Source organism: Canis lupus, chromosome X (assembly GCF_048164855.1).
Source record: "Canis lupus baileyi chromosome X, mCanLup2.hap1, whole genome shotgun sequence".
Lineage (NCBI taxonomy): Eukaryota > Metazoa > Chordata > Mammalia > Carnivora > Canidae > Canis > Canis lupus.
The window spans coordinates 118,497,441-118,519,900 of record NC_132876.1 but is presented as its reverse complement, the minus strand read 5'-3'; the positions used below and the strand labels follow the sequence as shown (position 1 = coordinate 118,519,900).

The 22,460-nt window shown below is 49.0% G+C and overlaps 1 protein-coding gene across 2 annotated transcripts in view; it reads left to right on the top strand.

The window, feature by feature from the left end:
• The window catches only part of WWC3 (WWC family member 3), a 120,572-nt gene that overhangs the window by 19,723 nt on the left and 78,389 nt on the right, over positions 1–22,460 (top strand). For both annotated transcript variants that reach the window (XM_072817171.1, XM_072817170.1), the window contains exon 2: positions 20,502–20,611. In XM_072817171.1, coding sequence (XP_072673272.1) covers positions 20,502–20,611 — 110 coding nt within the window. The remainder of the gene's footprint in view (positions 1–20,501; positions 20,612–22,460) is intronic.

Genomic DNA, 22,460 nt, shown 5'->3' with positions numbered 1-22,460 from the left:
GGATGCAGTGGTATCTGTTGTGGTTTTGATGGGCATTTACCTGATGACTAATGATAGCATCTTTTCATGTGCTTGTTGGCCATTTGTATACCTTGGAGAAATATCTGTTTAAGCCTCTTGCTCATTTTGATGTTGGGTTGTTTGCCTTTTGGTTGTTAAATGTGACGATTTGTTCCTACATTCTGAATACTGGACTCTCATCAGACATGATGATTTGCAACTGGTGTCCATTTTTGAAACGTTCTCCCGGTGGGTTCCAAGAACCATAGATCTGGACCACTTATTCTTTTTTTTAAAACTTTTTTTTAAATATTTTTTATTTATTTATGGTAGTCACAGAGAGAGAGAGAGGCAAAGACACAGGCAGAGGGAGAAGCAGGCTCCATGCACCAGGAGCCCGACGTGGGATTCGATCCCAGGTCTCCAGGATCGCGCCCTGGGCCAAAGGCAGGCGCCAAACCGCTGCGCCACCCAGGGATCCCTGGACCACTTATTCTTGAGGTATCCTACAAGATACCTAGAAAGCTTTCTAAAAACAAATAAAACCCCTCCAAAATGCAACCACCCACCTTTAAGCCACCCTGGGGTTCTGGTAAGCTCCCTCCTTCCCCAAAACACAAATAACTACATGCAAAGCAATAGTTAGAGGTGACTAATGACCTAACTGAATGGACAGGTGTCATTAAAGCAGAGACTCCAGCATTTCCATAGAGAATCAGCTAGCATCAGCTCCCTACTGCCCTTTCTCCAGAATATTCTGTGTAGGGCATTTATTAAATGTGCAGTAAGCTGCCCTTCATCATGCTCACATGCATTCCAGGATGTCCTGGCTCTTCTGAAGCGCCAGCACCAGGACTTGCCATGTTTGGCCTCTCAGGAGGTAACATTTCGTCTGCCTGTTTCTTCTGTGCCCCGGGGGAAGGGCACCTCGGCGTTTGCACATAGGCTGTTGAGCTGGGCACTTAGTATTTCTTTTCACTTTCTTCTGATGGAGAGAGCACTGTTGGTGTTTGCTTGAAACATCATTTTAATCATGTTAATGTGGAATATTGAGGTTTTCCACTCTAAAGGAATATATTATCATCCTGTTTTCTACCATCCTGTTTCCTCTACCTTGTGTACCCTTAATTCCAAAGGATGGCTGAAGGCTTGGCTCAAAACTGAGAAGGTGGGATGGTTGTGGGCCAGTTGATGGAACTTTCTAGTGAAAGAAGGTCTCATCGGACAGGGCATGGGGGTGGAGAGGGTGGGATCCCCAGGGCTCTTGGCTTCGTAGGGATCTCTTAGGAGAAAATACCTTCTGCTGATCTGGCCTTCCTGGTGGGGAGTACCCTTTATCACCCTGGTGGGTCCCTCCTCATTCCTGGGTTCATAGGAGCTGAGAGCCTGCCATGTTCTGCGGACGTGGTTCTTCCTTCCCGTACCTTCTGCTCCCAGTGCCACCTGCCTTGCTCTTTCCATGGCTCCAGCTGGTCTCAAATGCCTTACTTCCGTGCAAACTTTGGGAACTACATGGGAACTCCGAAGAAGACGATTTCAATGGGTGGGAGAGGAAAAGAAAAAGATGCCTTAGGCAGATTCAGTGCCACAGAGCAGCATGTGTTTTATTAAATTCCAAGTTAGGGCACGAGGTAGTTTTGCTGGGTTGTTTTTATAGATTCCTTATGTGCTCCATCATGTCCAACCTCAGAGGAAGAAGGCAACGAAATCTGTTTTGAATAATTGCCTGATCAGCCATACATCTCCTGCTTATTAGCACGTGCTCTCTGCACCAGTTTTAAAAATCCATGACTATTTTAGAACTACTGTCTCCCCCGTGCAAAAGGAGAAGCTGATGCTGGGGTCAGCATTGCATTTTACTGCTTACGCCGTGCAGAGGCCTGTTGGGAAACGTAGGTGGCCCACGCGTTTGGTTGGCACTTTCTTTTCTGTCCTTTGTGCCAGACTGTGTGCTGTCCGGGGCCTGCCTTCGTCTGCTTCCTAGAGCTCTTCCTGCACCTGGCCAGTGACAATGCCATCCTCTGGGTGGGTGAAGAAATCATTATTTGATTTCAGTTCTAAAGATATTTCAAGTGTTCAAGGTGGAATTCTCGGTTCAAAAAGCTTGTGAGAATAATGGATCACGTGCTCCCCAAACATGCTTCCTGACCCTACTCACTGATCATCTTCCCTCTCGGTGGACATGCCACACATGCAAGAGGCAGAGGACTACGTGCCTTTGAGCATCACGGATACGAGGGTCTCAACCCAGATTTTGGGTTACTAAAAGCCGTTGTTCCTCGGGCTTCATCACAAGCCAGTTAAGTCCAGGTTCTTGGGTAAATCCAAATGTCCCTCATGAGTCCCACTGCAGTCCGGGTGCAAAGCCACTTTCTAGTGGGCGCCCTCTTGTTCACAGTCACGAAGGAGTATTTGTTGATGGTTACAACCCCTTTATGAAACTTGGGCTGCTCAGCCCTGATCTTGGAAACTGGAGACGTTGAGGTTTGTCAAAGGGAAAGAAAGGTACGGTAGCTACTGACGCTGTTGTATTATTGTTTTGGAGCAATAATGAGAGGAGGCGAGAGGAGGGAATAAGGACTGGATGTTCTGCTGACCATAAAAATAATTTATGCTCATGTTGAATCGCTTCCTCCTTTAAGTTTCCAGAGCACCCGATGTCCCCAGCATCGCGGGAATTTGTCGGTTCGTGGCCATTGTTATTTATTTGCTCCCGGCTGAGATGGAGTCCTTGAGGAAGCTCCTGGCACCTAGCACCTCAAATAGCTTTCCTGCAGTGAATATTTAAACAAGCAGATAGCACTTGGGATTTCCACGCAGCTTGTCCTAGGGTGTGGGGTCCCCAAGCCCTCTCATCCTTAGCTAGGATGATGCACCTGAGATGGTGAGCATCATTTATACCAAGCTTTGTGCCTGTCCCTGCTTGGCAGGAGCTCTCTGTGTATATAGCCCTTTTGCTGGGCTCTTCTCTGGGAAGGACTTTCCCACCTTTACGCCTCACCTTGGCACACGGATTACAGATGCAGATGCCCACCAGGGCCGGGATCCCCACTTAATGGCCAGATGTCAGAGGTGACAGCGTGTGGCAGGGTCTGTGGCTGGCTAGCTTGTGGCCCCTTCCAAAAGGGATGGCCCTCATTGGTTTTAGTCATTTTTTTTTTTTGTCTTTGGAGACTATGATTCCTGTGTGCCAGTTCTTTGATGTTCAAGAGAGTTAGAAATTCAGGTGTTTGAAATGAGGTCTTCTGAGTTTAAATGTTGGCAGCTCGATGGGGTTTTGGTAGAACACTCTGAGGGCCGGCACTGCAAACCAGACAGGACATGTCTGCAGGCCCGGTTGGCTCCCTGGCAGCTTTGGGATGATGCATTCCCAGCTCTTGCTACCTGGCTTGCCCTCCCCACCCCGGCACAGAAGCAGGAACCCCAGGGGAATGCAGTGGTAGCCACACTTGTCTGTAGGGGATCATGGGAAGAGGAGAGGGGACAGGGCTCTGTTGGATTCTGGGTAAACTCTCCCTTTAAAACAATGATTTATTTGTATAAATGCACCACAGTTCAGTCCAGCCCTCTACCTAAAATTCTGCTGTGGGAGGTGGGCAGGGGGTTGGGGTGACTGGGTGACGGGTACTGAGGGGGCCACTTGATGGGTTGAGCACTGGGTGTTATGCTATATGTTGCCAAATTGAACTCCAATAAAAATAAAATAAAATAAAATAAAATGCAAAAAAAATTCTGCTGTGTTCAGGTGTCTTCTGTAGTCTTTTTTTTTTTTTTTGTAAACAAAGGAACCAAAATGTGATCACATATCAACTAATTTTATAGCCGCCCTTTTCCCCTGACCAATGACCAAAGTACTTATTGAGTACTTGAAATGTGGCTAGTGCAACTGACAGATAAAGTTTTAATTTAATTTAATTTTAATTAATTTTCTTTTTAAAGATTTTATTTATTTATTCATGAGAGACACAGTGAGAGAGAGAGAGAGAGAGAGAGAGAGAGAGGCAGAGACACAGGCAGAGGGAGAAGCAGGCTCCATGTACGGACCCCGAAGCGGGACTTGATCCCGGGTCTCCAGGATCAGACCCTGAGCCAAAGGCGGCGCTAAACTGCTGAGCCACCCGAGCTGCCTTAATTTTAATTTAATATTAAATAGCCACATATGGCTAGTGGCTGCCACAGTGGACAGTGCAGGAAAGCCTCTCTCTTGCACCCCCAAATGGCCCACCCTTTCTCAAAGTGGCCCTGCTGAAAATCAAATCAATAGCAAGTTTTGAGGCAGCTTCTCTGGGATTGGTGTGCGGTTACTGTGGAGTTCGGCTCCGGCTCCCTCTTTCCTTATGTTCCAGCCTCCCAGTGAGGAAAGCCATCTAAAGAAATAAAGCCTGATTAAGATATGAAGGAACTGGACTGCCCTCTGGCCCCCTAAGCCTGCCTGGAATGTGTTTGCCCATAAATCCTGATGGACCTGGTTTGGGAATTCTGGCTTACAGTTCCCCTTAACTCATACTATTTGCTTCCTCCTTTTCAAGAGCTTTCCTTCCCACTGGCCTATATAGATGGCTTCTTCATCTGTCCACCCCTCCCTTTCTTCTCCATCCATCCCTCCATCCTTCTGCCCATCCCTCATCCATCCCTCTGTCCACTCATCTGTCCCTCCACCCCTCTGTCCATCTAACCATCCATCCATCTATCCATCCATCCATATTTCCATTGACCCTCATCTAACTCTTTTTTTAAATTTTTTTTCATTTTTTCATCCAACTCTTATCCATCTGTCCATCCCTCCATCCACCTCTTTGTCTATCCTTCATTCCATCCCTCCATCCTTCCCGCCATCTCTAGCTTTCCCTCTCTCCCTTTGTCCATCTGAGCCTAGTGCACTCCTGTTATAGGGCCAGGCTCTGTGCCAAGTACGAGGGAGGCAAGACCTCTATGACCCTTGACTTTTTGGTAGACCCAGACTAACGGGGGCACCCGAAGACACCTGTCCTTCAGTGAAGATTCAGAACAAAGTACTGGGAACAAGATGGCCTGGGCTTGCAGTGAGGTCGCCTCTCCAGGGAAAGGGGGCTGCAGATGCTCAGAGTCAGAAGATGGGGTAAGGTCATTTTGGGGTTTAGAGCATGGGGATGTTTTTTTTTTTAATAAATTAATTTTTTATTGGTGTTCAATTTACCAACATACAGAATAACACCCAGTGCTCATCCCGTCAAGTGCCCCCCTCAGTGCCCGTCACCCATTCACCCCCACCCCCTGCCCTCCTCCCCTTCCACCCCCCTAGTTCGTTTCCCAGAGTTAGGGGTCTTTATGTTCTGTCTCCCTTTCTGATATTTCCCACACATTTCTTCTCCCTTCCCTTATATTCCCTTTCACTATTATTTATATTCCCCAAATGAATGAGAACATACACTGTTTGTCCTTCTCCAATTGACTTACTTCGCTCAGCATAATACCCTCCAGTTCCATCCACGTAGAAGCAAATGGTGGGTATTTGTCGTTTCTAATGGCTGACGAATATTCCATTGTATGCATAGACCACATCTTCTTTATCCATTCATCTTTCGATGGACACCAAGGCTCCTTCCACAGTTTGGCTATTGTGGACATTGCTGCTAGAAACATCGGGGTGCAGGTGTCCCGGTGTTTCATTGCATCTGAATCTTTGGGGTAAATCCCCAACAGTGCAATTGCTGGGTCGTAGGGCAGGTCTATTTTTTTTTTTTTAAATTTTTATTTATTTATGATAGTCACAGAGAGAGAGAGGCAGAGACATAGGCAGAGGGAGAAGCAGGCTCCATTCACCGGGAGCCCAACGTGGGATTCGAACCCGGGTCTCCAGGATCGCGCCCTGGGCCAAAGGCAGGCGCCAAACCGCTGCGCCACCCAGGGATCCCGGCAGGTCTATTTTTAACTCTTTGAGGAACCTCCACACAGTTTTCCAGAGTGGCTGCACCAGTTCACATTCATGGGGATGGTTTTTGCAAGGATAACAAAGACCAGGGGCCTGTGTCCCTGCAGTGTCATTCTCTGCGATTGCATTGTCGGGCCAATAATGCCAGAAAGCCCCTTGCTCTTCCTTGGTTTCTGGTCCTGGGAACAGCTCCTTCCTTTCCTCGTGTCCCCTCTGACACCACGAAGCTGACCTCAGGCACAAAAGGCTTGCTTGGGTAAAAGACACTGGCCATCGAGCCCTGGTAAGCCTGTCTGGTGCTCAGACGACCTCGGGCTCTGGGTGCTGGCGGCCCGGCCTGGGAGATGTGCGCTGGCAAGTCTGGCAGAACTGGTGTGTTCGGGAGGAGAGCCGGTCACTTGTCCGAAGTGTTGCTGTCTGTTCAGGAGCCACCGGGCGCGCTGCTTCGGTTTCAAGCGGCCGCAGCCTGCCCCGTTCTCCTGGGGGCTCCGGGTGGTACGCGTGTCCGCAGAGACGAGGAACCGGGCGCAGCCACAGAGTCCCCCTGGCCGGGCAGGAGGGACGATCCCGCGGGCTGGGTTTAAGGATGGGAGGAAGCCCCGGAGGGCTGGGAGCCTGGCCCCGGGGAACTGACCCCCCAGCACGCACAGCTGGCCTCGGGGGGGCCTTGCCCGAGCCCCCGGCCTGCACGCATGTCCCCGCGCTGGTGCTCCAGAGACTCGGTGTAGACGTGAAGGGTCTTCTAGAGGCTTTGGGGTCCCAAAGGTTCAGCCAGAGTGGCAGGGGCATGAGAGGAAGATGCAGCGGAGCTGGCGAGCTGGGGTGGGGGATGGGGTGGTGATGTGCCCTGGCTCAGGTCCAATGGGCGTCAGATTTCAAGTTGTTATGATGCAGCGTATTTACTGTGCGCTTCCAGGTGGGAAACTTTAGCTTCTTTTCCATTGTGGAGGAGAATTTGGGGCTTACCGTGAAGCCACTATGTGGGGCTGCTCAAGTATTATTGCTCTCAGTTCTGCTCTGAGGACTTTTTTTTTTTTTTTATACAATTCTTGCACCTTGATATTGAGCAAAATGACAGATTGCCTACTGCAGCGCCTGCTGTTTTGGGAGCAGCTTCTTACCTTACAGGCCATCCTGACTCCAGCCCAGTAACACCCGGGCTGCCTCCTTCATTCACGTGTCTGCTGGGCTGTGCATTGGGCCCCTGCTAGGAATGCTGTGATATCAGGGCAGTAGTGACCTGTTCCTGCCTCTTAGGAGAGTAGCAGGGGGGCCCGGCCTTGTCGAAAGCTTCCCACTGATAACGAATTACCCCGTGGATACGTGTGCACAAAAGACCTCAAACTTAGCACCTCCCTGATGTTCCTTAGAAAGGACACCAGCAGGGTCATAGGAGCGAACGGAAATGGTGACAAAGCAGTGCTGGTGTTCCTATTACTCTCCCTGGGGCACACAGCCTATGTAGGGATGCCCATCTCCCCTGGTCCAGGTCCTGGCCCTGGCCCTGTTCCCATGGCCCCACGCTCCTCCGGCCTCATCACTTTCTGCCCACACCTCCGGTCCCTCCACCTGCTGTCCACTTTCTCTGCAGCCCAAGGGATCTTTCCACACAGCTGATCAGACCATAGCGTGCCCTGCTTCTGCTCCTCAGGACTTCGTACCGCCTCCAAACTGCAGCCCTGCTTGGTCAGGACGGCCCACGCCTTCTTCGGGAAGCTTCCTTTTGCCATACCCCGCCCTCCCTGCATCTGCTGGGGCCAGGGCAGGTCCCCAGTTCCTCTGGGACCCGCTGCATGGCTCTGGCAGCCTCCCGTGCCCTCTGTGGGTAGGTCAGAGGCAGCCTCGGTGCTCCACTCTTGGGCTTTGAACCTACCGCATCAATCCGGCCCTGCCCCCGGGAGCCGCACTCTCTACCTGGTGCCTCTTCCCCTGGGCGGGGAGCCCTGGGAATAGGGATCCTGAAACTGGATTTCCCGGACTGGCAACATTTCACATATACGTGAGGGCAGCGTTTTGGGTGTATGTGTAGGCACATTTTTTAAGGGAGGAGGTCACTGGCTTATCTCAGATTCCCAAGGAGATCTAAGACCTGAAAGACCCGCTGTCCCTGAGAACTTAACTATTCCCTGTATCCTTTCCTGGCCTGTGTTTCTTCATAGGACCTTGATGGATGACAGAAGGTCTTCGATGTTCAGGCACTTCCCCTGTCCTTGTGTTCATGGATTCAGTTGGTGACATGTGCAACGATGCATTTATAAAAAGAATGGAATTCTCACCCCAAAAAGAAAACAGACTGCAGAAAAGTTGGCTGTTTTGGTGTGGGCAGGGGGCGGGGGGAAGAAGTAATTAATACAAAAAAGGTTGCATGATAAAATCCTTTTACTCTGAAAAGCCTGGTGCAGGATTTTTGCAACTGGGAACGGTACAAAGGGGAAAGCTTGATCTGGGCACTATTTGCAAAGCTGAAATTGAGATCACAGCCCAGAGGACTGTGATGTCACCGCTTGTCTGAACTGATGGCCAGGACCCTCCCTGGTCGCCTCCCCCTGTGATGCCATTTCTAAAGAATGTTATTGTTGGGCCTCTCAGCTCTCCTCCGCCTGTGAGGTTTTCCTCTCCCATTTGGGTTGAATTTACTTCTTCCGTCAATTGTTACTATTTGTTCCCTTTTTTCCCCTGCAAATCCTTCCTTAAAACCTCTCCTTTTAATTTTTAAATATCCCCTCCTGTCCGTTGTATTTGGTACTAAGAACCAAACTTTTCTAACATTGTATTTTATTTTATTATTATTATTTTTTTAAGATTTTATTTATTTGATAGAGCGCACACTAAGCAGGTGGAGCTGGAGATGGGGAAGCAGATTCCCCGCTGAGCAGGGAGCCCAATGTGGGGCTCCATCCCGATCCCGGGGCCCTGACCTAGCTGAAGGCAGACCCCGTTAACTGACTGAGCCACCCAGGTACCACACTGTATTTTATTTTTAAAGGAGTAAAGTCCCTCCTCTAGCATTTTGTCCATATGAAAAATAAGGTGGTCCTTAACTTCCATAAGTGTACTCCCTGGTGCGTTTATGCTCACAGGCTCACCTCGGGTTTGGTTCCAGACCACTGCAGTAAAGTGAATATTCCTAATAAAGTGAGCCAAATGAACTTGGTTTCTCAGTGCCTATAAAAGCTATATTTACACTATACTGTAGTTTAGTAAATGTGCAATAGTATGATGTATAACAAAACAGCCTACATACCTTAATCAAAACATACTTTATTTTATTTATTTATTTATCTTAAAGATTTTATCCATTTATTCATGAGAGACACAGAGAGAGAGAGAGGCAGAGGTACAGGCAGAGGGAGAAACAGGCTCCATGCAGGGAGCCCGACGTGGGACTTGATCCTGGGGCTCCAGGATCACGCCCTGGGCTGAAGGTGGCACTAAACTGCTGAGCCACCGGGCTGCCCAGAAAATTTATTTTTTAAAAGATTTTATTTATTCATGAGAGACACACAGAGAGAGGCAGAGACACAGGCAGAGGGAGAAGCAGGCTCCACGCAGGGAGCCCGATGCGGGACTCGATCCCGGGACCCCAGGACCACGCCTGGGCCAAAGGTGGCGCTAAACTGCTGAGCCACCCGGGCTGCCCATAACATACTTTATTGCAAAAAAATATTAGCCATCATCTGAGCTTTCAGCGAGTTGTGATCATGGATCACAGATCACGGTAACAAATAGAATAATAATTAAAAAGTTGGAAATATTGTGAGAATTACCAAGATGTGGGAGAGACATGAAGTGAGCAGATGCTGTTGGAAAAATGGTGCCGACAGACTTACTCTATGAGGGGTTGCCACAAACCTTCAATTTGTAAAAAAACACAGTATTCGCAAAGTGCAATAAAGAAAACCCATATCCTTACAGCATCTTTAGTTCTAGGGTTTTCCCCAGGGATGGTAGCTGCTGCCTGATGGGCTCTCGGCACCCTTTGGGTTTTGCTTGGAGTCCCTCTGAGCTCAGTGGCAGTGTGGGGAGCCAGCCGGTGACCTGTAGGGCCTCTTCCCTCACTGCCCTGGCTGGTCTGGCCGCTTCTCAGGTGCTCAGCCCTGAGTTCAGCTTCCCCCCAGGTGAAGTCGGGGTGATGATAATGGACTCCTCTCTCACGTTGTGCTCACTGAAGGAGATCCTGCCTGTCTGGCCAGAGCACACCTTGGGTTTGCCCTGGGGCTGGCGGGCGTGGCCGCGCACGCGGCGCTGTGTCTGCAGGAGCTGCAGGAGGAGTCCTCCTGCCACCCAAGTGCGCAATGTGTGACTGGGTGCGCTCACGTCTAGGTGTCTCCCCGAGCGTTGCCTTTCCGAGTATTGCTGGCTGCTACGGAAAGGAAGGAGACTATTCTGTATCACACGGACAACAAAAAGGAAAGTTTCAGGACATAGCACGTACCATACAACCCCTGTGAGGCAGGATGTGCTCTAATATATATATTTTTTAAACTAAAACACCGATTGGGACCAACTCAGTGGATTTCACTGCTCACTAGTGGGTTGCGACTGTAGCACGCGTGCCCGATACAGAGTGACGTGATGAAGGAATGTGGAGGATTGGAAGTGGTTGCTTTAGAGAATGTGTCAGCATGTGTCCAGCTCTTTGGAGGGCGTTCTGGGCCCTGGTTGAGCCCTGACTTGGAATTTGGGGATCAGAATCGCCAGATGCATGTAACAACTTAACGTGAGATGACCGTGAGGCTGGCTATGTCCTGTTTCATAGGACCTGGAATCCTGAAGTTGTTTCTTTCCGCTGTAAATGAACTACTTAGGAGGAATCTCAACGCATGTGTGTAGATTTTTTTTAAAGATTTTATTTATTCATGAGAGATATAGAGAGGCAGAGAGAAACAGGCAGAGGGATCAGTAGGCTCCCTGCAGGGAGCCAGACGTGGGACTCTATCCTGGGACTCTAGGATCCCACCCTGGGCTGAAGGCGGAGCTAAACCGTTGAGCCACTGGGGCTGCCCATGTGTGTAGATTTTCAACACACTTTTACTGAGCTGTGATTTATATGCCACAAACTTCACTCGCTGCAGTGTAGTGTGATGACTTTTAGTACGTGTGTACAGCTGTGCAGCCGTCACTGTGAGTTGGTTTTCGGATATCCCCGTCTCCCAGGGTCACCCCCGCCCCAGCATGTGCCTTTTCCTCTTCCCATCCCTCAAAGCCAAAGATCTGCTTCCTGTCTCTGGGTGTATTTTGGAATGCCTGCTTTTCTGGTTCCTCTTTGGAAAAGACAGATTCCACAAGTCAGACTTTCCTGGAAGTTGTCATGTGTTCACCCTCCCTGCTGAGAACTGCAGTGGCTGGGGCTCTCCTGGTGACCAGCAGCCTGGTCTGGAGCCCAGGGAGGAGGACCAGTTTGGGTCTGTGTGCAGGGCGTGGGCACTGAGGGCTGGTCTGTGCGGGCACGGGGTGGAATATGGGAGGACCTGGAGTTGACTTTGGGTCTCCTGGTGAGGGCCCTCAGTCTGCACTGGCTCCCCTCGGTCAGCACTGTGGGTCCCGGATGCCATTTCTAACTTGACAAGCCCGCATTTCCTATTGCACCAGTAAGCAGATCCCAAGCACCTGTCACTCCCTCCCCAAGAGGAAGAGATGCATCCGCCACGCTGCAGCCCACTCCCTTGGATCCAGTCTCTCAAGCCTCAGCTCTGCACACCTGCTCTTGAGCATACTCTGTCGAGACAGAGACATCTAAAAACAGCTCTAGAGGGACACCTGGGTGGCTCAGTGGTTGAGTGCCTGTCTTCGGCCTAGGGCATGATCCTGGAGTCCCAGGATCGAGTCCTGCATTGGGCTCCCTGCATGGAGCCTGCTTCTCTCTCTGCCTCTCTCTCTGTGTCTCTCATGAATAAATAAAATCTTTAAAAAATAAAATAAAAACAGCTCAGGAGCTACCATAGACGTGTATGTGGGGGTGGATACCATTTTCCAATGATTAGGTCAGGTCTGTGGCTCCCTCCGTGTGTGTGCAGCTGTGGCACCTATGGGACACTCCCTGGTGCGCCATGGGGGCAAGTCCCAGTGGCGAGAGATGCTGTTTTTGCCCGGAAGGAACACACTTGGGGGGAGATGCGACATGAGCAAATAACCACGTTCTGCTGGTAGTTTTAGTAGACGTCCCAGGAGGGGAGAGAAGGTGCTGAGGCTGGCCGCAGAAGGGGCAGCTCACCTCCTGCTGGGATGGGGTGGGTCTGGACAGGAGGCGCTGGGGTTTGAATAGGAGGGGGGTGGGAGGGAAGCATGGCAGAGGGAAAGAACCATCCAAGTTTGGGAAAGGCAGTTCTCAAGGGTTGCCGAGAACGTGAGTGGACCGTGGAGAGGCCTGAGGGAAGCAGGGTTTTCTGCATGAGGTGTTGTCTTTGAAACCTTTGAGCTCTTGCAAGATCCCCACTAGGGGCTTGTGGAAGATGGCTTTGCAGGCCGCATGTTTCTTCAGGGCTCGCAGTCTCGGGCTCAGTGGGTGGATTTTGCTGTGACCTCTCGTAGAATCAGATGATGATAGAGCGTGAGAGACCCTCGAGCTGTGCTGTCCAGCCCCGCAGCCACGTGGGTGATTCCTCACGTCTGCCGTAGTGAGCCCGAAGCAAGATGGGCTCTGAGAGTAAAACGTAGACTTTGTAGGAAAAAATGTAAAATATCTGTTTGTAATCTTTTTTTTTTAATTTTTATTTTTTTTTAAAATTTTTATTTATGATAGTCACAGAGAGAGAGAGGCAGAGACACAGGCAGAGGGAGAAGCAGGCTCCATGCACCGGGAGCCCGATGTGGGATTCGATCCCGGGTCTCCAGGATCGCGCCCTGGGCCAAAGGCAGGCGCCAAACCGCTGCGCCACTCAGGGATCCCTGTTTGTAATCTTTACAATCATCACATGTTAAGTTGATGTTTTTCCATATATAGGGTTTAATACAATCTATTATCAGACTTAATTTTACCTGTTTAATCTTTTTACTCTTTGAAGTGTGGCTGCTAGAGATCTTTGAATGAAGTGTGTGGCTCTTGTATTTCTGTTGGATTGTGCCGCCCTAGAGAATTCTTTTTTACCAACTGGCCTGAGGTTTGTGTTTATTTCACTGTAAGTTGTATCATTAGAGCTCACGCGTGGAGGTGAACGGAGCATTTCCAGTGATCCCAGGGCTGTGCACTTGATGGGCCCGGTGAGACGTTCACGGCAGAGGACTGTGCTGGGGGAGGCGCTCACACACATGGCTGGGCTCGGACGCCCCCTGGCTGGGGTTTCCTGGGGCCGGTAAGCTTGTATCTTGGCCTGGGGTCGGTTTGCTCAGCTCTGTGTTCTAGCACCTGAATCCCAGGCTTTTCAACTATGTTCCACTTGTACAGTATTAGGCTGCTAAATCAGAATAATAGTGACATTCTTCCAGTTTTTAGAGGGAAAAAAACTAACATGGAAGGGAAAGGAACATTTATGGAGTCTGTAATAAGTTCCAGAAACCTTGATATTGGTCACAGCCTTGCAGCCTCACCACCCCATTGTAAAGATGAGAAAACCAAGGCCCCGTGAGACAGACATTTGCCCAGATCAGCCTCGCTAACAAGTGCTTAGTGTATAGTTTCCTCAGGTGGAGATTTTCTCTTAGCAAGTTTTAAAAAGTTATTGCAGTCTGTGTCCATGGTCACTATGATTGAATGAAATAAATACTGAGGGACCTTATGCTTATCCACTCACCAGCTCATGGGCTTTTTCAGGTGTTGTGACTTTCGTTCACCAGTGTCTGAACCACTAGAGAACCTGTAGGATCGCTGAGGAGGGAGAGCCTCTGGGAAGTTTGCTGGCCTTCTGAAATACCTCCTAGACTGGCTCGCCTTCAGACAGTGTATTCCTTGCCGAAGGAAAGGATATCTTGCCGAGATCTTGCCCCTGCCTGCTCTGGACTCCCCCTTCCTGGCAGACAGGCCTACACTCAGGAAACCACGGGGTAGGTGAGCCGTTGGCTTGGTCAGTAGAGAATCAGAGTAGAAGGATATGGGAGGTCTTCAGGGACATTTCTTCAAGCTGTGTGGCCTACTGAACTGCCTCTCTTCCTTCTAAGGATGTTTCTAGGAAGAGCTGTCCGAGGAAGGAACGACCCCACAGTGCCTTGGCCTCCTGAGCCCCACTGTTCGTGTAATGGAGGCCTTGTGAGCTCAAATGCTCAGTGCCCTTTTCTCCCTCCTGTCTGTCCTCTTACAATTGTTTCTTGACTGCTGATTGGTTCCATTTTGGTTTTTCTATGGTACCAGTTTCTGAACTGTCCCCATCAGTTTATCAAACCTTCTAATGAAGGCCTGTTGGGTGTGAGGGCTCTGGCTTACAAAGAAGCCAGAATTAGAGAAACAGCACCCTTTCTTTCAAGGAGCTCACAGACCAGTAGGGGAGGTGGCTGTGTGTCCAAGCTGACAGCACTGTTGATAACAGAAATACGGGCACGTGGTCCTTTTTACCCCTTTTCCCTCAAGACTCCATGGTGGGGGAAGGACAGACTATCCAGTCCTCTCCAAATAATGCCTGTGCTTGGCTAACATGGCTTAAATCACTCCTATGACCAAGTGAGATTAAACATGAAGACTTTTCACTGATTCTGATTGTCCTATGTCCAGATCTCCAAATGTGTTAGCCAACTAACTGCTCTAACAGCTCAAAATCTCAGTTGCTTAACAGAATAGAAGTTTTGGGGCATCCAGGTGGCTCAGTTGGTTAAGCATCTGCTTTCAGCTCAGGTCATGGTCCTGGAATGCCGGATCGAGGCCCACAGCAGGCTCCCTGCTCAAGGAGGAGTCAACTTCTCCCTCTGCCCCTCCCCCAGCTCATGCTCTCTCACTCTTGCTTACTCTCTCTCAAAAAAAATAAATAAATAAATAAAATCTATATATTAAAAAAAAAAAAGAATAGAAGTTTCTTGCTTGTGTCAGTTCAGTAGGGGTCATGGGGGTAGAAAGGGGCTTCCCGGACCCTCTGATCCACACAGTCATCCAGGGACCCAGGCTTCTTCCATGGTATGGCTCTCTCAACTTTTCAGGCTTTGTCTTGTTGTCTTAGTTTGTTCACGCTGCTGTAACAAAATATCACAGGCTGGGTTGCGTGCAAACAGCAGAAATGTATTTGTCACAGATCTGGGGGCTGGAAATCTAAGATGAAGGCTCCAGCTTGGTCAGGTTATGGTGAGAGCCTTCTTTCTGTTTAAAGCCAGTGCCTTCTCCCTGTGTCCTCACATGGTGGAAGAGTTTTAAGGAGCTCTCTGGGGTCTTTTTTAGAAGGCACTAATTCATGAGAGCTCCACCCTCATCACGTAAGCACTTTCTAAAGGCCCCGCCTCCAAATACCATCATATGTGGTACATTAGGAATTCCACATGCATTTTCGGGGGGACACAAACATTCACACCATAGCGGCCATCTTCTACTGGGTTGTCTATTTTTGGCTGACGGGCAAAGGAAGAGAGAGGGCATGCAGGGTCTGGCAGGAAGCTTACAGGACAAGCCTGGAAGGTGTGTACGTTACCTGTGCCCACAGCCCATTGGCTAGAGCCCAGTCACATGGCTTTAGCTGCACAGGAGGCTAGGAAATGTGGTCTTTCTATGTGCCTACGAGGAAAACGAAGCAAGGGATTGGTGGAAACAACAGCATCATTGCCTCTCCTTGTCCCTGTTCCAGCAGGCTGGAAAACTTATTGTGAGCCAGGTATGTCAGAAAAGGTGAAGGGAAGTCATTATAATTTCTTGAGGATTGGTTTGGAACTGAAATAAAAACAAACAGTATCTCCTCTGAATAACATATTAAAAACAAGCATGAATTCGAAATAGAAAGATTATCTTGTTCCAGGAGACTGGAAAGTATAGTACAAGTGCGTAGGATCATCCTGGTCTCCTTTTGATAAGGAAAATGTGTGAAGAATCAGTGGTTAAACTTTTCTCTCTGCCTTCACCCTCTGCTGCCCACCTCCACTTCTCTGCATTTTGGTGTGGTTGCTGCCAGAGATTCCAGCCCCCTAAGCATGGCAGGGAAGGAGGGCCTGATCTTTGAGGCACAGGATTGCTACCAACTGCCCTCCCCAGTGGCTGGCAGTGGTTGGCTGAATAATGGCCTCCAAAGATGTCCACGTCCTAATCCCTGGAAACTGTGACTGTGTTATCTGACCTGGCAAGAAGAGACTTTGCAGGTGTGACTGAGTTAGGGATCTTGCAGTGGGGAGATTATCCCAGATATCTGGGTGGGCCCAGTGTCATCACAAGGGTCTCTGTAAGTTGAAGAAGGAAAACCAGAGAGATGGCATCCTGAGAAAGACTCGACTGGCCGTGGCTGAGTTTGAAGACGGGGGAGGTTGAAAAGTCAAGACAACACATTTCCTCCCTAGAGCCTCCGGAAGGGATGCAGCTTGACTGGCACTTTGGTTTGAGTTCTGTGAAACCGAGCTGCACTTCTTTTTTTTTTTTTTTTTTTTTTTAAGATTTTATTTATTTATTCATGAGAGACACACACAGAGAGGCAGAGACACAGGCAGAGGGAGAAGCAGCAGGGAGCCCGATGTGGAACTCGATCCCAGGACTCCAGGATCACACCCTGGGCCAAAGGCAGGCGCTAAACCACTGAGCCACCCAGGCTGCCCCCGAGCTGCGCTTCTGATCTCCACAACAACATTTGTGTTGTTTAAAGCCACCAGGTTTGTCACAATTTGTTACAGCAGCAGAAGGAAACAAATACAGTCCGAAGGGAGGCTGCTGGAGAGCTGAGAGGGAGGCAGGAAGGGGAGTGGATGGAGCTGGTCTCCATGCTGTCACTGGAGAGGCTGCATCTGGCCAGCATGACCCTGCCAGGTTTGTTTGATCATCCCCATTTTGAAGATTGGGAAACTGAGGCCCAGAGAGAAACCAAAGGACTTATCCAGGGTTTCATGGCAATGAAGGGGCTCTCTTGGAACTGGCTTTGACTGAGATGACTGAGATGGCTTCTTAAAGAGCCCTGCAGGATGTGACAGGCAAAAGGGAACACAATGAAACCAGCATCTGTGCCATCCATCGTTCTCTCCCTTCTGGTGGACCGAGTCGGGTAAGATTGGCCAGCAAAATATATTCATTTCCTTTGCTGAGGCCAAGAAGAGCCATTCGTTAATGGGAGGATCTGCAGTGGGAATTTCTCTGGGTAGGGGGTCGAGGGCACCTTTCTGGGCCAGTGTTGCTCAGATAGGGGGATGAGGTGAATGGACCGGTGAGAGCTGGCCAACGTCAGCTCGCTTTGAAGCCTGGGGACGGTGGGTACCCTGCTTCTCAGTTGGTTGCTTACCCTGTTTCCCCATCTCCCCTGTGTTCTGAAAACACTCTTAAACTTAACACTGTACTCCCTACCAACTTGTTCCTTGAAAGTAAAACATGATTGTGCCACACGGGTTTCCTCTGAGTGCTTGAGCAAGTGCATTGAAGATATCCCCAGAGGGTAATGAAAAAGGCCATCTCTTACTTCGCCGGTAGGAGTGTGCTGAGGGTAACACACCTCGGCAGTTCATATCAGGTGCTTCCTGGAGGCTCATTTCGTTATTCACAGTTAAAGAGCAGAAAATTATTCACCTAAAGAGATGACTGGAGGTGCCTGGTAAATGAATTATGCTTTACTGCAAATGATGGAAGATTCTAGCATGACAGACAGTGGTACTGACAAGGAGGTAAGGCCATGAGGAAATAAGCAAATCAGTGTATGACATTGTGGTATGATATTAGCGGTGGAAAAATGAGCTGCAGGACAAAGAAGAGAGGAAAATAAACGAAAACATGAATCCTGGGCTTCTGGGTTTTAGATGATTTTATTTCCTATTCTTAATACTTTACTATGAATGTTCTACGTTGAATTTGAGATATAGAGAAAAGAACTCCATATTCTTCAGCCTTGAAAATTTATTTCTTGGACCTTTTCGAGGAAAAGAATTATAAATACAGATTATGAGCTTTATAATACACATAGATGTTCCTTTCATCATAGTTTTAAAAATTTGGATGTAAATCACATATAGCACAAAACTCACCACTTAAAGGGTACAGTTCATGAGATTTCCATATATTCATGTTGGGCAGCCATCACCACTGTCTCATTTCACAACATTTTTATTACTCCCAACAGAAGCCCCGTACCTATTAGTAGTCACTCCTGTGTCCTCTCCCCCAGCTCCTGGCAACCACTGATCTATGTTCTGTCTCCATGGATTTGCCTGTTCTGGACATTTCTTACAGAGGGATCCATACAACACATGGCCTGTGTCTGGCTTCTTTTACCCAGCACAGTGACTTCAAGGTCCATCCACATTGTAGCATGTGTTGTACTCCGTTCTTTTTTTAATGGTTGTATAATAGGCCATTGAATCGGTAGACCATGTTCTATTTATCACTCGTCAGTTGATAATCCTTAGTTGTTTCCACCGTTTGGCTAAGGTGAGTAATGCCAGTATGGACATTGATTTGTGTGGACATACGTTTTTGTTTCTCTTGGGTATACACCTAGATGTAGAATTGCTGGGTCATATGGAAACTCAGTATTTAACTGTTTTGAGAAATGGCTGCAGTGTTTTCCAAAGCAGTGCTTATGAATATAGTAACAGAAGTTAGGAGATAATGTAGCTGTCAATAGTAGGAGAGTGCTTGGGTGCGTTGTATTAATCCCCTTAGCAAACTGTTGGTAAAAATGCAAGCTCTTTATTCCTAGCTCAGATACTAGGGGTCAAAGGCAATTGAAATGGAATAATTGTTCTCAAGGAGCTAATCTATGATTGTCCTTCTTCAATTGACTTATTTCACTCAGCATAATCCCCTCCAGTTCCATCCACGTTGAAGCAAATGGTGGGCATTCGTCCTAATGGTTGAGTCATATTCCATTGTATATATAGACCACATCTTTATCCATTCATCTGTCGAAGGACACTGAGTCTCCTTCCACAGTTTGGCTATTGGGGACATTGCTGCTATGAACATTGGGGTGCAGGTGTCCCGGCATTTCACTACATCAGTATTAAAATGGTTTTATAACAGTTCTCAATTAAGAAGTGATGTGGGCTTAGTAGTGCTGTAAGGTTAGGTTTCCCACCTCTATCTGTTGATAAAATGAGATCATAGACGTGAACGTGCTCAGAATGCACCTGTGCTTGGGCATTTTTCTCTTAAGCTTACGTGTGACCCTGAAATGGCAGAGATGCGCCCAGGACTCCATATATCTTAAAGCAGCATTGTTTTTATCGTGGTTTGGTTCCATTCGGGACTTGAATCATTCATGTTGCCCTACTGTTACTTGCTTGACTTGGAACACACCACCATCATGCCACTCGTGGCCTGCAAAGGAATCGTGCCACAGACATTGGCGTTGTGGAATGGGACAGTAGGCTCATCCTGAGATGAGATGCTGTGCATTTTCGAGTGCATTGTATTTGGCGGGCTGTCTGCGGTGCAGTTTATTACCTTCTGTATATTTCTGTTTTGATATTGACTCTGACGTCTTAAAAACATGTGTGAAATGAAGACGAATTACAGTATGTGCCATTCTGATGGTGTTTATCGGTTTCTAAATGTTACTGGGAGAGACAGAGCCTTGTTGTCTAACCAGTTTGGGGAAATAACATGTTCAGAATTCATACTGGTCATGTGAGGTTTGGCCGTGGTTGTGGTATCTCGCTTTCCTGGGGCCAGGGACCTGAACAGAAGATGTGGGAGGATTGAGTTAGTGAAATTGAGGTTATCGGATTCCCATGCATACCAGTCAGTGTGCATTTATAGAGACAGCCTAGGAGATAGCTGCCCAGACTCAGACAATTATAAGGCGTGGCCTATTTTATACAACAGCTGTCTTGTCAATCAGTGTGATCATGGGATATGGGGGAGGGGGAGGTTCTCCCTAAAGAAACCCATCTGGAAACCCTTTATCTATGTCAAGCCAAGGTTTCCTTAGTCACATTTACTTCAAGGAGAGAGATCTGTAGACAGTGTGCTTTTGTTTTTCTCCAGAAAACAAAAAGGACCCTTTGCAAATTTCTGACTGTTACAGTATAAGGAACACGGCCAGTGTTTAGTAGGTATGTCCTTGTATTCTTACCAGGCCTGTTGGGCTTTTTGCATTTGGTCGGTGGTTAACGTTTACCTCCTTAACCAATGACCTCTGGTAGGTGAAACCTACCGATACCTTTTAGATAGATTTCAGCTGTGATGTATGGCGACAGCTGAGGTGGGGGGCATTTGTAAGGGAATGAGACCAAAATATAGGTGTTCTATCGTGGAGGTTCCAGTGTCATCACCTCATTAAACATACTGCTTGGAAGAAAATGCTCGTTTTACCTCTTTTGTAACTGTCCATATCTATTTTCACTCTTTAAAGTTGCACGTTGAGATAGGAACGCTTTTAACTGCAAGTGTACTGATATTGTTGCTGATTAGTATTTAGGCAAAGCTGGTGAATTCATTTCCCGACTAAATAGTTGGAGCAAAAGCAGTTAGATGAGATAATATCTAATTCTAGAGTTGATTCAGCAAACTTTAATGAAATTGACCTTTCAAATTTGCTTTCATCATTTTATTTTGCAGGATAACAAAGCCATTGACTTTTGCCGATTGCGTTGGGGATGAACTTCCTTTAGGATGGGAGACCGTATACGATAAACAAATTGGAATTTATTACATGGACCACATAAATAGTAAGTAGACTGCCACATTTGAGTTATTATACTTGAATGACTTTTCATGTTGATCTCAAAGATGCCAAGAACTCATTTTGTAGAGCTGAAACAATCGTTACCACCCACTGCGGTGGTAAGCTGGATTTCATAAATGTCACCTGAAGTTTTAGTTTGTTGAGTTCTTCAAAACATGAGGCAGTTGGGTAGCTCCCTTGCTGTGTGTTGCTCAGGACTGCATGGAATATGTTTAACGGAGGGTTTTATTTTATTTTTTATTTTTTATATTTTTTAAAAATTTTATTTATTTATTCATGAGAGACACACACACACACACGCAGAGGCAGAGACACAGGCAGAGGGAGAAGCAGGCTCCATGCAGGGAGCCTGACGTGGGACTCGATCCCAGGTCTCCAGGATCACACCCTGGGCTGAAGGCGGCGCTAAACCACTGAGCGCTCCGGGCTGCCCCTAACAGAGGGTTTTAATGTCTAATAAAAGGAATAAATTTCCCAGGCAGTCTGGAAATAGAAATACCTTTCATAGTGAGAAGGTTGTTTATTGCAAAGTGGAGCTTACAGGTTCTTGGAACAATAAACGCCCAAGCGATGACCTTAACTTCATTTTGTCTTACACGTTGAATTTTAACTTCCATATACCAAACCTTTCTGAGCTTTGTGAAGGGAGAAAACTGTGTAAAGACTACGGCTAAAATAACAGTGCGTGCTTGAGCAGGCCAAGGCATCGGTTAGAGCCGCGAGCGCCTCTCGACCAGGGCTGGTTTTGCTTCCCGGGACCAGTGGGCAGTGTCCAGAGGCATCTTCGTTGTCACGGGCGGAAGGGTGCTCCTGGCACCTAGTGAGCGGGCCCAGGGTGCTGCCGACCCTCGCACCCGGCTCATGGCTCTGCTCCGGGGGCTCGACGGCCGCTCCCGCTGCCCCAGCGGGGGACCCACTCCTCCGATGGCATCCTGGCTTCCCCGGTGTCTCTGCGGGGCATTACCTTGCGCCCCTGGGGACACGAAGTGCGGCCCCCCTCAGCGTGTGTTCCGTCCGCGTGATTAAGTGAGGGGGAGGCAGGGAGGGCCCGAGGCGGTGGGTGATCGGCGCCCTCGCCTTGCTCCGCCCGCTGACCCCTCGGTGTGGCCCCCGCCCCCGGGCTGGCGTCTCTACCTGGCACTTCCTGGCCAGCCTCGAGTCGGTTCGGAACCTGGACGGCGAGGCTGCCGTCTCGGCCTGGGGCGGCAGAGTTGCTGGCAGCGCAGGGGGCCTCGCGCCTGCCGAGCCCGGGGTGTGAGTGACGGAGGGCTTCCGGGAACCCCACCACCCCGGCAGAGCGCGGTGCGTGGTGAGGCTGCAGCTGAGGCGGCCCTCCCGGGAGCCCCGGCCCACCTGGTGCCCCAGGACTGGGCGTGTTCCAGAGGTCTTGCTGTCCCACCTTGCCTTCCCGGCTGGTGAGGCTGCTCCCGCAGGTGAGGGGCTGCTCCCACAGGTGAGGATGCTCCCGCAGGTGGGGGCTGCTCCCTCAGGTGAAGATGCTCCCGCAGGTGAGGGCTGCTCCCACAGTTGGGGGCCTACTCCCACAGGTGAAGCTGCCCCTGCAGGTGAGGGCCACTCCCACAGTGAGGGTTGCTGCAGTCTGGGCCTGGGCACCTGTGCACCAGGGCTTCCCTGAGCCCAGGTGGTATTACTGAATGGCAGAGGCATCTGTCTTACACAACCTTTCTGGAAAGTCTGCCTGCCACTGAGGTCCTGGACCCGTTCTGGCTCGCCCCTTGTAAACCCAGCTTCCTCATCCCTCCATGCCCCCTTCTGTGGGAACCGTGGGTGCTCCTTGCTCACTTGTTCACTGTCACAGGGAGTGTTCTAGA